The sequence below is a fragment of the Triturus cristatus genome, chromosome 3_1, assembly GCF_964204655.1.
Source record: "Triturus cristatus chromosome 3_1, aTriCri1.1, whole genome shotgun sequence".
Classification (NCBI taxonomy): Eukaryota; Metazoa; Chordata; class Amphibia; order Caudata; family Salamandridae; genus Triturus; species Triturus cristatus.
In genome coordinates, this window is record NC_140583.1 from 232260525 (window position 1) to 232275024 (window position 14500).

The 14500-nt window shown below is 43.3% G+C and overlaps 1 protein-coding gene across 1 annotated transcript in view; it reads left to right on the top strand.

Moving 5' to 3' along the window:
* Positions 1–14500, top strand: part of ADAM10 (ADAM metallopeptidase domain 10) — a 508880-nt gene that overhangs the window by 359095 nt on the left and 135285 nt on the right. The window contains exon 7 of the mRNA XM_085643752.1: positions 6133–6225. Coding sequence (XP_085499878.1) covers positions 6133–6225 — 93 coding nt within the window. The remainder of the gene's footprint in view (positions 1–6132; positions 6226–14500) is intronic.

The window sequence follows — 14500 nt, forward strand, 5'->3', positions numbered from 1 at the left end:
TGATTTTTATTTTCATGTTTCCAGACTTTCTCCATATTTTTTAGCGATAGGCCCCTCCTCCTCCGTCTGACCTGTATGGCTGCTGCCATACAGTCTGCCCGTCTTTAGCACCCTGAATAAGGTGGTCCACATCTGTGTTTCACCGAAACGCATTTCGGTGCAAACTTTAGCCTGGATTCAAATCTGGGCTTGCATCTAAAAAGGATACATCTAGTTTCACAAATGATCTACAAACAAGTATATGCAAAGTGCTACAAATGTTGCACCCCTCTGTGTAGTGGGACAACTGCATTCTCCTGAGTAAATTTTGGGTCAGATCTATGAATATTTCAAACCATTAATGGGTGGGATACCGGTATATGTTATTAATAAACTTTAATATGAATGTGATGGAGTGTATGTAGTACAGCAGATAACAGTATGTGTGATGTTTTGACCGGAGTTGAGTAATGTGGATCCTGTCATCAATTGTTTATGAAATACTGTGAGTAACTGCATCTCCCTTTGATAGCTCTGACTTGGGAGATGTTACGGCATTCGTGTGATAACGTCTTTGCTATATGATGTTTCTTTGTTAAATGATAAGTAAATATTATATGAAAAATTGTTACTACAATAAAATTACTCTTTGAGAATGTCTGACCCGTGTAACTATATTCTTCAGAGTTAGTGGATTTTTCCTCAGCAAGCAGTCTGAGTTATACCCTAGTAAATTTCCTATGGAGGTTTTTTTTCCATTCATTTAAATTTTACTATTCATTTAGATTTTTCTCTCGATATTCCCCCGCACCCCTCCCGGTACTACCTTCTCCAAATACTGTCCTACATGTGCCCTCTTTTGTCAAGTAGTAGGCCCATCCAGTCACACCTAAGCTCCCTATGCTATGTGTCTCGTAGGAAGACACAAGGCCCAGCTGTCAACCACACCCAGTCATGTGACCCAGAGACAGGCTGTCTGGTCTGTCACAGTTCGTTGGTTCCTCAGAAGCAGTACCCTCAAGAGGCCTACCTTCCGGCAGCTCCGACTCTGGGATTTTATGCAACAGAGGTTCATAGTGGTCAGACGAGGGGAAGGGAATTAAGGAGGGTACTGCAGGGAGGGTGACCTTTAACAGAGGATCCACTCCATTATCAGCAACTGCATGTATGACTTTCAGCTACATATCAACTGCACAGCATCACATTCTATCAGAACAGTATACGTTACCTGTAAAGTTAAATGCTTGTGGTGAATAAAGGATTCACAGGAAACTGCTGACTGTGTCATTAGGCAGTTCAAGAGCGTAGTTCAGAGAGACAATGGTTCTGCACTTCCGGGTTTTTTGTATGTCTATATCATTGATTAGCCGTAACAATGTTTTATCAACTGTGGTTTCAGGAGTTATTAAATCCAAGAATTAACTTGCCTCATAATCACATTGATACATCAAGATTCACTTATTTCAGCAGTTATTCTCTCCAAGAATGAGTGAGCCTCAGAAGCACATTAATGCATCAAGATTCACTTGTTATGGTTCAAGATTGTACAACGTCACAGTAATTCTCCTCCTGGAGGTGCTCTACATGCGCCTCAAATGTAAAACACAGAAGCACTGTTCAGTGTCTGCATTCTGTTCTCTAGTAAGGAGAAATCAATGCACATTAGGCAAATGAGGGTCTCCTACCTATTCTTCGATGCTTGTGAATAGACCTACCCCGGTCTCAAAGCCCATCCTCACTATGCTGCCAGAACTCGGTGTTGCGGCGATCCCCGAAGGCTCCATAATCTGCACTTTGCAGTGGGGCCTCACCGCTAATATAGCGTTGGTAACCATTATGAGGCCGTGATTTGCGGTCTCTTGTGAGAGGTCGAGAGTACTAGAAAATAAGAAACGACAACTTTGGTGAACAAAAACAAAAGTACATGAGCATGCAGCTATTGCGCATCATGTAAAAGAGTCCATATCATTCCTGCTTGCTGGTAAATTACTTGTTCAAAGCACAAGTTTTGTCTTTGCACTTTAAGTTTAGCATGATGAATTTGTTTTGTTCACCACCATAGTCGTGCATTTAGTACAGAATACATTCACCGTACTACAGAGTCCACTCACTATAAAGAAACTATGATCAGCACTCATGACAAATACTCGGAGGTCACAACGCCAGTTCGAGCCCCCATAAATAGGTGCAGTTGGTTGTTAGACTATGCTCCTACCAGATAGACCATGTTCATGCCCGAGAGGTTAGCAGAGCTCACTAGAAATTATTAGTACAATGAGGATTGTGACGCAGGATGCAGGCAACAAATGGCTAAGGCAAGAAAATGACAATTTTCTTAAAGTGCCATCAAAATTGTAATTTGAAATACGTCTTAACCATAAGTTTAGATTTTTCATTACAATTCCAGAGACACCAAACATGAGCTGGTTACCTGTTCCCATTTAGAAATGACTCTTATTAAATGTAATAAGGTAACTCTAATGTTATCCTACGGGAGAGGTAGGCCTTTTAGTAGTGAATTACGAATTTAGGAGTTTTTCACTATCAGTACATGTAAAACATAAATTTATATGTCCTACTTTGTATATACATTGCAACTTTCCCTCTGGGCTGTCCTCGACCTGCCATAGAGGTATCTTATATTTATTAAAAAGGAGGGTTTGCACCTGTCAAAGGGGTTACTTTGCCAGGTCGAAATGGCAGTTTAAAGTCTGCACACACAGGCTGCAGTGGCAGGCTGGAGACCTGTTTAAAGTGCTACTTAAGCGGTTGGCACAGTCAGTGGTGCAGCCACTAGTAGCATTTAATGTACAGGCCCTGGGCACAGGTAGTGCCACTTTATTAGGGACTTATAATTAAACTAAATATTCCAATTGGGTGTAAGCCAATTTCACATGTTTTGAGAAGAGAGCGCAAGCACTTTGGCACTGGTTAGCAGTAGCAAAGTGTACTGAGTCCTAAGTCCAACATAAACAAAGTCAGCAAAAACAGGCGGTCTGAAGTCAAAAAAGAAAGGAAAACACCATAGATGCCAGGTATAACAGTGTGAAAGTCACACACAAGTGTGATGATTGCGTATAGTAAGCATATTCTGTGTTGAAGAACAGAAGCAACAAAGGCAGTTCATCCAGTCTTGCTTGGGAATACTTGCAAGTGTTTGTTTTAAAACTGTACTTGACGGACATATATCCGAGCCTTTGCATCAGTGGTGCTGGAACAATTTTCAGAGTGGGGAGTGCTTACATCACTGAAGGCATAGAGATTGTGAAAAATTGTAGCTTCGTACAAAGAACACGTGTAGCTAATATATTCAGCAGGATAGTGGGAAGGGTGTAGTATTGTAGCTGGTGGTGCATTTTGGAGATCGCGGTTGCAATTACATTACTAAAGCATGTGGTAGTGAACACTCTTATAGGCAGCACATTTTCCATTGAAATTGCCACTAAACTTGCACAGTTAGTTTTATTGATTAAAACTACAAAAAAGATAAATGACAAATGATAATGTGTGGAAATGGAGTTTCAGGGAATATTTGTTTGCGCATCACCTAGTATCTTGGTTTGTTTTGATCCTAATAAAATCTTTGTTTCCATCACACTTCAGAATTACTAAAAAAGTGCCTAATTTTTGCCTTCCTAATTGGTATATTTTGAAATGTGCGTAGAGTTCATTTACGGTATTTAAATTGTTACATAAAATGACATTCTACAGCCTTTTCTTTCACACTCGTACGCAGCAAGATTGTATCAGTTTGCTTTGCAAACTACTCTCACTTTGCAGTTAGAGAAAGAAAAGTGAACACCAATCCCCATGTTAAAAAAAAAAAAAAAATAAGCAGCAGCAATTTATCGGAAGCCGTATCCTGACGTTATATAATCTCTTCATTTTTAAGTATAGCTCTACCATTATCGTCTTTCTACATAAGAGGACGTTGTACAATTGAAAATATAAGGAAAAGCTCACATTATTTCACGTGGTATGTATCGGAAGACTGACCTATAAAATGAAGGAGCTGCTAACAATAAAAGGTCAGTCATGAGCGTGCAGGCTTGACTTCTAAATATGATCAAAGTGCCTTTCCAAAATCCACTGAGCTTAAAGACAATGGAATTCCTGTGAATGCTCTGTATGTTCTTTCATTTCTTAAAATAAAATCAGGCTGCCCCTTTTAAGTGGCTCACTTCAGTGTGACCTTTAAGAGCTCGCAGAATGACCTTGCACAAGATGTGCAGATAAACTGCTTCCTCAAATCCGGTCTGAAAGGAAAATTACTGTGATTAGATTTTTAAAAGGGCAGCTCCTGCCCTGCTCCCACCCATTATGTTCCTAGAACGTGTTCTCTGTTATGCCCAAGAGACATTTATTAAAACTGCTGTGAGGGTTTGTGCACTCTACATATTCTCCATCTTGCTCAGAAAAGGGCTGGGAAGAAGCTGCTGCAACTGAACGTAACTCCTTGAAAAATACATATCTACGAAAATTATCCACCCATGTATGTTTTGCCGCTCTGAACCCAATTTGACAGTTCACCTTTATTTTGCGTATTACAAAACAGTTATTCAGCTAAAACTCCTAACATTGCTGTTAGTATTGTGACCGGATGCCCATTTGGTAATGTACGAAATATGCTAAATAAAATATCAAGTGTTAGCAATTTTTATTCCATAGAATTTATGGTAATTTGGTGCTGCTTGAGGTTTTCAGATGGGGCGTACTCGCGGGTTTAAAATCTCCATCTTCCATTCTTATACCTGAATTTAACGTCCATGACTAGCCACACCTGGTATTTATTTAGTGCAAGTAGGGAGCGGGCCTGGCCTTTTCATTGTTTACAGACCACAGCTGATGGTTAGTTGAGAGGAGAGCTGCAGGGGGTTCTGTGTCTCTCCGGGTGGGAAAGGTAGTCATAGGGTGGACCATATTCGTGCACATTTTCATCTCAGTTATAACAACGGACACCGGTCTGCCGCGGGCACCAGTTAGTAAGAAACAGCCCAGCAGCAGAACTTGACCGCTTACCCTCTCCCCGCCTTGTGTGAAGCCCCTTGAGGGCCCTTTCCCTGCAGTCTCTACCCTTACTGGCAGAAATGTAAAGTGATGCTTGTTGCGCTGCTTGTTAATTCTGAGAGAACACAAAATTGCAACAATTCTTTAAAAAAAATATATTTTTTAAACTCCTGGCACCTGGCCAGGCCACGAACTAGGCAAGTGTCTGGAAACTTGCCTGCGTTAGTGTCTGTGATGTCAAGCCGTGGTGCTAGTCTGCCAGTGTGCCAGGTGATGAAGGGTGGGAGAATTGAAGCTGTTCATGGTGCAAAACTGGGAGTTGACTGCTTCGCTGTAGGGATGGGATGGGAAGCTTCAGAACCATCCCTGCCCCCCTCCCTTCCAGGTCACCAGGTGCCCAAAAAGGCGGTGGAATAGAGCAGCATGGACCACGGTCTGTGCCACCTCCCCTCGGTCTCTGCAGACCCAAGGGGGATGGGGGGCATGGCAGGTGATGCTCTGAAGCCACAACCACTATCACCTGAGCTTCCGGCTGCACACGCAGACCTGCAGGAGGCCAGAGAGTTCGGCAAGGCCTTCTGGAGGAGCTGCTGCCAATGCTTGTTTAAAGCGGAGAACATGCTGGTGTGGAGGAATGATGTCCTCTGGGGTTGGGGAGGCTGTGTGCAGGACGCCATGTACTGCTTATGAGAGGAGGAATGGAAACTGAGTGGGTGATGAATGCGTGTTGTTGCCCGTCACTCCTCACTACAGTGTAACCATGTGATCTGCTTACAAGGATGGTACCCCGAGGAAGGTAATACACAGCATGGCATTGAAGATGGACTGGCTGTTGGGTGTTCAGTTGGAGATTTCCTTTTTGCGTCCCTCGGACAACATCCAGAACTCAATGATCTGTCTTTGTCAATATCTCTCATTTAGTTTACTGTTTTTATGTAGTGCTTATATGTCTCCTTCAAGTTACTTAGCCCCCAGTGGGATGCATGCGTTCACTGATCACTCACAGCTGAGATTCTACATGTTAATGTTGCACAGTTGATATTTGGGAGGCTTTTCAAGTCTGTTATTGAACTTGCAAAACCTTTATTTGTGCATGAAAACGTGTTCTTGAAAAATTCTCTAACTTTTTTTGTGTTTAATCCATAGATTTCCAGCCACGTGAAAGCAATCGACACGATCTACCAATCCACAGATTTCCAGGGAATTCGCAATATAAGCTTCATGGTGAAACGAATAAGAGTGAGTAATCTTTAATAAAACATTATAAGAGATTTTTAAAATGTCCTTTCATAGTGTTTCATGTCTTCATGGTGCAAGGCTGTTCACGGGTGGCTGCACGTCCATCGTTTGGAAGACCAGTCTTCACTCTGTCGCAGACGTGATTGCTGTAGGCGTGTAGTGTGCCCCGCTGCCTCAGTGCACTTGGCGATTGGGTGCAAAGAGTCATTATAGTGTACTCTTACACAGAGTATTATTCAGATTTCGACAATAACTTTCACACATTTGTGTTTATCTAAGCATCCTTACCTAGTCGTAGACAAAGATGGTAAATGGCTGCATGGATGTTTGTGGAGCTGTCGACTGTGATGCAGCCTTGGTTAGGGTAGTTTAGATTATTAATATTTAAGCCAGCCAGTGAGGGCACCATTTTTCCAAGGTAGTTTACCCTGAGCCGTCCACATGTGTTTAGAAATTGTCAAAATGGAGGTAGATTAGCATCACCTTTCTGGTTGCGAACTGACACTGCTGCTGGGCTTCGGCCTCCAAACTGCTTATATTTGCCAATGTGTAGACTTAGACCAAAAACCGACCTAGTTGATACGGATCACTTTGTTTATATGTAGTTCAACTCATCCGTGCTACGTTCAAGGCCCGCCTTTTTATACATTTATATTGTAGTTTTAGAGCAAGAGATTCCCATGTTGTGCTGTAGTGTAGCCAATCACCAAGTTTTACCTTCACTGTTGGATTCCTACAATGCCCCAGGTGCTCCTCCAGAAGTTCTTGTTTGGCAGAAGGATTTGTGTGTATGGAGGTCTTTTGCCCTGATGTAACTCTCCAAATCAGTTCATGACCTTTGGTGGTGGTTTGGAGAAGGGGAGGGGTGGGTTGGGGAGGGGAGCCTTTTTACACAGCACCTGCTGTAAATGAACGCAGCATTTCACCCCTGTCCTGTCCTATCCAGACTTGTACGACGAGCATGCTCTGGTACCACTCAGGCAGCCTTTTCTTTACAGGGAATATGTATTTAGGTAGAAGCAAACATTTTAAATGCATTTCTGACATATTAGCCGACCAGCCTATCACAGTGATCTTTAAAAGCACACGAAGGGCTGGGTGGTGTGTATCTCTCCTGAGGTTATCTGGTTGCATGCCTGACTACTTCATCCAATACGGGACACTTGATGCCTACAGACCGCATCTTTAAGAAGCCTGTTGGTCTATTAAGTTTATTTCCTTGGGCATTTTCTTTCAATGTGCATGGAATATTTGTAAATGTGACTTGTTCATGAAACTTCCATTCATAAAGTTTGGTGATTTCCTTCTAAATCAGGAAATAAACTTTACTTTATTCATCTTCCTTTGACTACAGAATAGATATTCACATTCAAATGGAGAGTCCTGGTCAAGACCTTGGTGGAATGTTCTCTCTGACTTTCCAGGGTTTTCTCTGTTGGGTAGACTGGAAGGGTATGCCATGAAGTTTGTACAGCAGTATATAGGGACACAGTCAAGCGTGTGGGTGGGAAGGGTTGAGAAAGGTATCTTGTAACCTGCCAAAAAAAAGAGCAGCTTTTGCTTCGCTTGGGTCACTGGTGCCCGTGACGCTGGACTGGCGTAGCCTGTTCCCTGGCTCATTGGGCCAGCAGAGTCCCTGGTGATGTATTTTCCCTATAGCTCTTTGGGAGCCCATTCACCTTTAATCATTTATGCTGCCTAGTTAGTAGTTGTGTGGTTATGGAAACTCTCTGAAGTCAAGATCTTTTGGCTTTCAACCCTTGACCTGACCCCGAGTTGGGGGTGCTTTGTACTTTTCTTCACAGTCCGTTTCCCACATCGTGTGCCTCCATGCTCTAATGTTTTGCAACATAGTTCTGAAGATTTCTAAAATATTTGACTTGTGCTGCTGTTCCCACTCACTCTGTAGAGCAGCTAAAGTACCACTGTTAAAAGGTTTTGAGGACAGTAAGGTCTGAGCTGACTTCAGAGTACTAGAGTGCAAAAACCCTTACTTGGTGGCCCTGCTAATGTTACCCATGGAAGTCTTCCAAGACACCGCCCGGAGCCGAAACCTGCAGAAGTTTTTTTATTCAGGTGTAATACAGAGCCGAAAGCCGACATTCTTAACCTCACTTACCTTCCTACTCCGCCAGTGCTGACTCGCAATTAGGCTGTTTTTGGCTCTAGAAACGCTTACCTGTCCACATGAGGTACCTGATAATTTTTCTGAGCATCTTACCTTTCTGTACACTGATATTGGCCACATTGACTTTAATGTTAATGGTTGGTCCACAGTGCAACCACTGGGAAACGTAAACTTTTTTTTATCTTTGCTTTTCACTTTTCTAGTTCGTGTCATTAGTTAATGCTATACCCTTTGGTCGTTTGAAACATTGCTTAAATCTTGCTGCTTTTTCCCTTTCAATTATATTGCTGTTTGAGTTATTATTGCGCTAATAACTCAGACTAAATCTAGAGCTTTGTCTGCTTTTAGAGTAAGCAAGCCATGGGACACTTTGCTTTATGTATAGCTCCTCCCTTCCCTGTCCATATCCGTGCGAGGTGGATGTCTCGTAGCGGGTATGCTGATTTTTCAGGGTTGGAGTTTAGGATTGCATGCCAAGGTAGTTTTCTCATTTGACCTGTGATTGGTTGTTGCAACTGGACAGCCGAACATTTTCAGATGTGGGAGACCGCCCAGGCACTGTGAGGGGATAGATAATAAAGGTGCTCCCTCCATCACCCTCTTACCTCTCCCCTCTAGAATAGGGACATTTGCTTCTGGATTAAAAGGGAGGCTCAGAATCCTGTGATTGTAGTGAAGGAAGTAGAAAGGTGGTTTTAAAAGGCCAATCGGGAGCAGTGTGTCAAGACGCAGTCAGCTTGAAAGGAAGTGGAGTGGAAGGGGTGTGTTGGAGAGCTGTTCTGGCTCTCCTGCGAGTGAGAAGGAAGGCTGTGGATGATTGCTGTGAGAGGAGCTGCTCATGAACAGCTCCTGTTTCTGTTGCAGTGTAGACTACCATTTAGTTGTTCTGGTTGGTCTGGCAATGTTAGAGTAACTCCTCCAGGGAGTTCCTGCTGACATCCTCCAGAATTACTTGATCTCCGCAGAGGCCGTAGTTCTTTCTGTGGCACACTTGACTTTGTTCATTGTTTCCAAAAGTCTGAGTACATGTAAGGAAAAGTGCAAGGGAAGGACTTCTGCTCAGAGATAAAACAAACAAACATTGGCAAAACCAATGGGTCTCGCCTTTGTGACTTATTCGCTTTATCGATGTTTTAGCCATGCTGGCACAGCATTCCCGATGCGGATGCTTCTTTTCTTTGTAGTTACCGATTAATGTTTGATGGATAACTAAAACTGGAATAAAATGCAAAGGATTTTGGTTTTTTAAGAGGATGAAGGGAAAGCAACAAGGAGTCTGGGCAGGAAGCAACACGGTCGCAGGTGGGGGAAGCAGACAGACAGGAAAAACGCAAAGTGGAGCACAGAGGGGAGCAAACTGGAAAACAGTGACGTGGAGCAGGTGGGAGAATGCAACAGGGGAGCACACGAGGCAAAGAGCAACGCAGATGGTGACAGGGAGAAGTACAAAGGCGACAGAGCAACACAGTGGAGGGGAGAGAAGTGCAAGAGGAAGGGATCTGGAAACATAAGCACTCAAATGGAGTACTTAACCGAAAAGAAAAAAGGTGTGCTTGTAAAGCAAGCATTAGAAGACAGCCAATCAAGAGAGACTCTGAAAAAGCTATGCTCCATGAGCGAGAGAAACACAAGACTGACAGGCTGGGACAAGGATATGAAGCAGGCAAGTGAGTGACTAGACAGCCACCCAGTGGTGAGCACTTGGTGGGCTCTAAGTGCCTGTACGGTCTTGGAGAGGCCACTATAGGTCTGCAGAACATGGCCCATCTTGTAGAAGGAGCAAAGGCAGAACAGGGCTCGTCTTGTAGAAGGTGCAATGACAAAACAATAGAATGTAAAATTGCAGAACATGGCTCATCTTGTAGAAGGAGCAAAGGAAGAACATGGCCCATCCTGTAGAAGGTGCATAGGCAGAACAGGGCCTTTCTTGTAGAAAGAGCAATGGCAGACCAGTAGAAGGCGCAACTGTAGAACATGGTCCATCTTGTCGATGGTGCAATGGCAGAACAGGGCCCATCTTGTGGAATATGCAATGGCAGAACAGTAGAAGGTAAAACTGCAGCACATGCCTCATTTTGTAGAAGGTGCAAAGGCAGAACAGGGCCCTTCTTGTAGAAACAGCAATGGCAGAACAGTAGAAGGTGCAACTGTTGAACAGGGACCATCTTCTCACGGTGCAATGGCAGAATAGGGGCCATCTTGAGGAAGATGCAATGGCAGAACAGTAGAAGGTCCAATGGAAGGACCGAGCCCAACTTGCAGAAGGAGCAATGACCGAACAGGGTCCACCTCGTAGAAGGTGCAATGGCAGAACAGGGCCCATCTTATAGCCTGTGAACTGTCAGAATAAGGCTTATTCTATAGAAGGTGCAGTGGCAGAGCAGGGGCCATTTTGTAGAAAGTGCAATGGCAGAACAGTAGAAGGTGCAATGCCAGAACATGGCCTATCCTGTACATGGTGCAATTGCAGAACTATGCTATTCTTGTACAAGGTGCAAATGGCAGAAATAAAGCGCTTTGGATATAGCACACTTTGCAACAGGTAACCAGTTCAAAGCCATAAGATGGCAGGTAACAGAGAAGCTGTCTCAGGCAAACAGTGTCCTGGATACAACACTGAACAAGAATGAGCTGGGTGGTTGAGTTCTGGAGGATTTAGAAACGCTGCATCAGATAGAAAGGCTCAGATGCACCATATTGTCATAATGGGCTCAAAAAAGAAAAATTGACTGCAAAACAATTTTTATCACTTGCATTTTCTGGGTCAGGCATATGCGGAAGTAAAAAACACGTGCCAGAACCACAATTAACCCATTAGTTTGATAAGTGAGGGACTGCTATTGATCAAAACAGAAACCAATGCTTTTGACTCACGGTGTAGGAGGAGCACCCAGACTGGGCAGAAGGCCACCAAAGAGTGTGTCCAATGGTGGCATTCGACCCACACTCATCAACACTTCTCGTTTCTGAATTTAGTTTTGAGGAGTTAGATTTCCTCTAGAAGACCCCTCGGATATGTAGCTATGAAAATTGGTATAGGCAGTCACACCCATATCACCACCAGTACTTAAGAATATGTGTGTGTGATCGATACTATTCTGCAACTGAAACTCTATTATGGGTATGCTTTTAAGTGCTTTGCAGATAGCTAAGCAGCTGTAAAACTTTCCAAAACATTGGAGTATAGATGGAATGCCATACAAAATAAACTAGAAAACGCGGTTAAAATAAACACACGGAACAAGCAAACGAGAGCACTTCAGCTCACGCTGTTAGGGGCCACAGTAAACCAACAATCAGTTGACACAAAAAAGAGCACTGACAAAGCACACCTGGTCATGGAAAAAAAGCACATACCAACCTGGGGCCCAGTTCTCATGCAAACGGCGCGCTGCATACAACATTACACAAGACTCCCTAGAAATATTATTGGTTCAAGATAGTGCCCGGAGGAAGGAAAGACAGCGAAGAAACTAATATTCTGGCGGCTGCAGTACTATGTTCTTTGTTCAAAATCCTGAATAAATATTATCGTAGATAAGTTTTCGCCCTCATGCAGTTTCCTGAAGTGCATCTTCTAGGAATCAACTTGTATTTCACAGGAGTGAAGGGCACAGCGCATTTCTGCAGGTTTAAGAGATCGGGAATGGGAGGCAGCTGTTAGTCGATCTCTAAACCACCACATAGCTATTCAAATCACGCGAGGACATGCAAAATGTTAACTTCAAAGAAGAGCGACGCTTGAGTAAGTCAAACGGCGCTACATTTACAAAAAGCCCGCGAATGGTGTGTGTGTCTGCTGCAAGGAATTTAAGGAATGCAACTGCCAGCCTGTGCGCCGCTGCTCGCTCCCGCAAGCAAAATGCTGTGGGAGTTAACATTTGTAAAGGAGGTGAGACCTGCACCTGCCTTTAACTATTTGCGGCCTCCCATTTGAAATTGACACAGCCAACCAAATGTGTTGGGAGTCAGACCCACACACAAAAGCTTACAGTGATTACATGAAGCCTCCCTAGAGCAGCGCATGTGCGCTGCGCTAGGCTCGGCCTACAAATAGTCTTTCCATGCTCCAGCTCTCCCTGCTACCTTTACTAACTCGCCAGTCAATATTGGCACCTCTTAATCTGAGTGTCCTCATAAAAAAGCTCCCTGTAGTCTTTGTCCTTGTTGCAGAAGGTACTCAGTTAACAGAATGAGTTTGACATCTGAATTCTAAACTGTTATGCCAGTGTTTGTTTTATCTATGGCTTTAATATGACAAACCATACAGAATAATGAACATGTGACATTTAGAAGCAGTTCAATCAAAATAGGATTGTAATTACCAAGGAGACTAATTATTCAGACATCGTGTAGGATAATCAACAAACTCGGTTGGCTCATGAATAAGGTGCTAAAGGGATAATGGAAGACATAAACTGGCCTAAGTAAGGGTTCGATGTTCATAATTGCTTTCCCTGTTTTAAGATGGTGGTAACATTTTACATACTTGTTTTTGATATCTCAGTGATGACTAACGTCTTGGACAGTTGTCATTATTCCATTGTCAGCGGAATGGAATATAAATACAACTACAATCAATGTGAATCCTAGTTCGATAGTGCTTAGCTCTACCCTTGTAAACAGTGTGATCTCCATCACCTCAATGAGTACCAATACCTTTGAGTGTTCGACTACTCAGTAGTCTAATGTAATCCACCTGCCGTCCTCAGACACTGTCCCTAATAGATTGTCCCAGTTCTGCATGAAGTCCATTGTAGCATGTTGTAGCCATAGCTTTTCTCATGGTATTTTCTGTGCCTGCTCATTTTGCACATCTGTTGGCCAATGTGCCAGGTAAGAGGTAAATGCATTGCAAGTGACAAGGCTTGATCAAAGTATGTACTGTAGGACAATGGAACCTAGGATTTTGGGCCTAGGCAGCCTTTCAAGAAAGCATGTTTTGGGTATTTTATAAACCGGTTCTTCTAGTCACTTTGTAATAGTGATTACCACCACTCAGCCAGCATCTGATATGTCAACAACGTGGTTAAAGCCTGTGTCTGAAGAGTCACACCTCGGGTGTGAGTCCTTGTCTGTTGAGTACATGGGTTTTAGATGAGCCCTATGGAGGTAATTTTACTGCAGCAGCTTAAATCAAACATTTCTTGGCATGCTGCGTGTAGGCCAAGGCGAATGCACATTCTACCTCTGTATTTATATAAGGTATATCTGGTGTCGCCTGGATTACACCAACAGTACTTTGGTATAGCAATTCCATCTCCAAACTTGAATAGTAACTAAGTTTGTATGTGTAGGTGGATCTGTTTTAGGATGACCCCATGTGAAGGGCTCAATCTAGTGAGGGACTGATAATGAAGGAAGTGTGCAGTTGGGCCTTCCTATTCAGACATAATATCCTGAAATGTCTTTAGTGACCCACCCTCAAATATTCCTCCACTTTATACGATACTAACCCAGGGCCAGATACTCAGAAAAGCAGGTTGAGTCATCTTGCCCCTTTTTGGTAGGTTGCACAGCAAACCGCTAAATCCCTCTGAAAAACACTCTTCCCAATGAAGAAGCACAGTCAATATGGCAAAAATGAGAGAGACTCAAACTGCGAAAATAAAGTCACTGATCCAAACATGCCAAGCTCGGAGGAGAAATCCTCACAATGCAAAAATACAAAATGGCGGCTGCTAGACAGGCTTTAGAGTCACCGGGTAAATGCAGGGTCCAGCAAGTAACATGCTGGAGAAAAGACAGCAGCTTCACATGAGGCAAGTATTCAGCCTTAATAAGGTACCCGCTTCAGGAGCAAAGCAGAGCGGAAACCGCCGTAATTTCAGCGCAGTGCCCAAGGCAGCGCGGAGCTCTGGTTTCAGGTGGCCATCTTAGGTTGCATAGCGTGCGCCTCCTCATGGAGATGTTTTCTAAGAGTCTCACAGTAGGCTCTAAAGCATTTGCCAGTTCTATCATTATCAAGCTGGCTTAATAAAGGACTCAATTTGGTGACAATGCAAGATATATTTCAATGTACATAACACCTGGATATCGCTGGACTCTGCAAAGGTGTTGTATAGTCAAGTGGAATTTTCTTTATAAGGCTTTCAACAATTTGTGGCTATGGCCCCAGAATGCTTTAATTTATCAAAGCCAACTTTG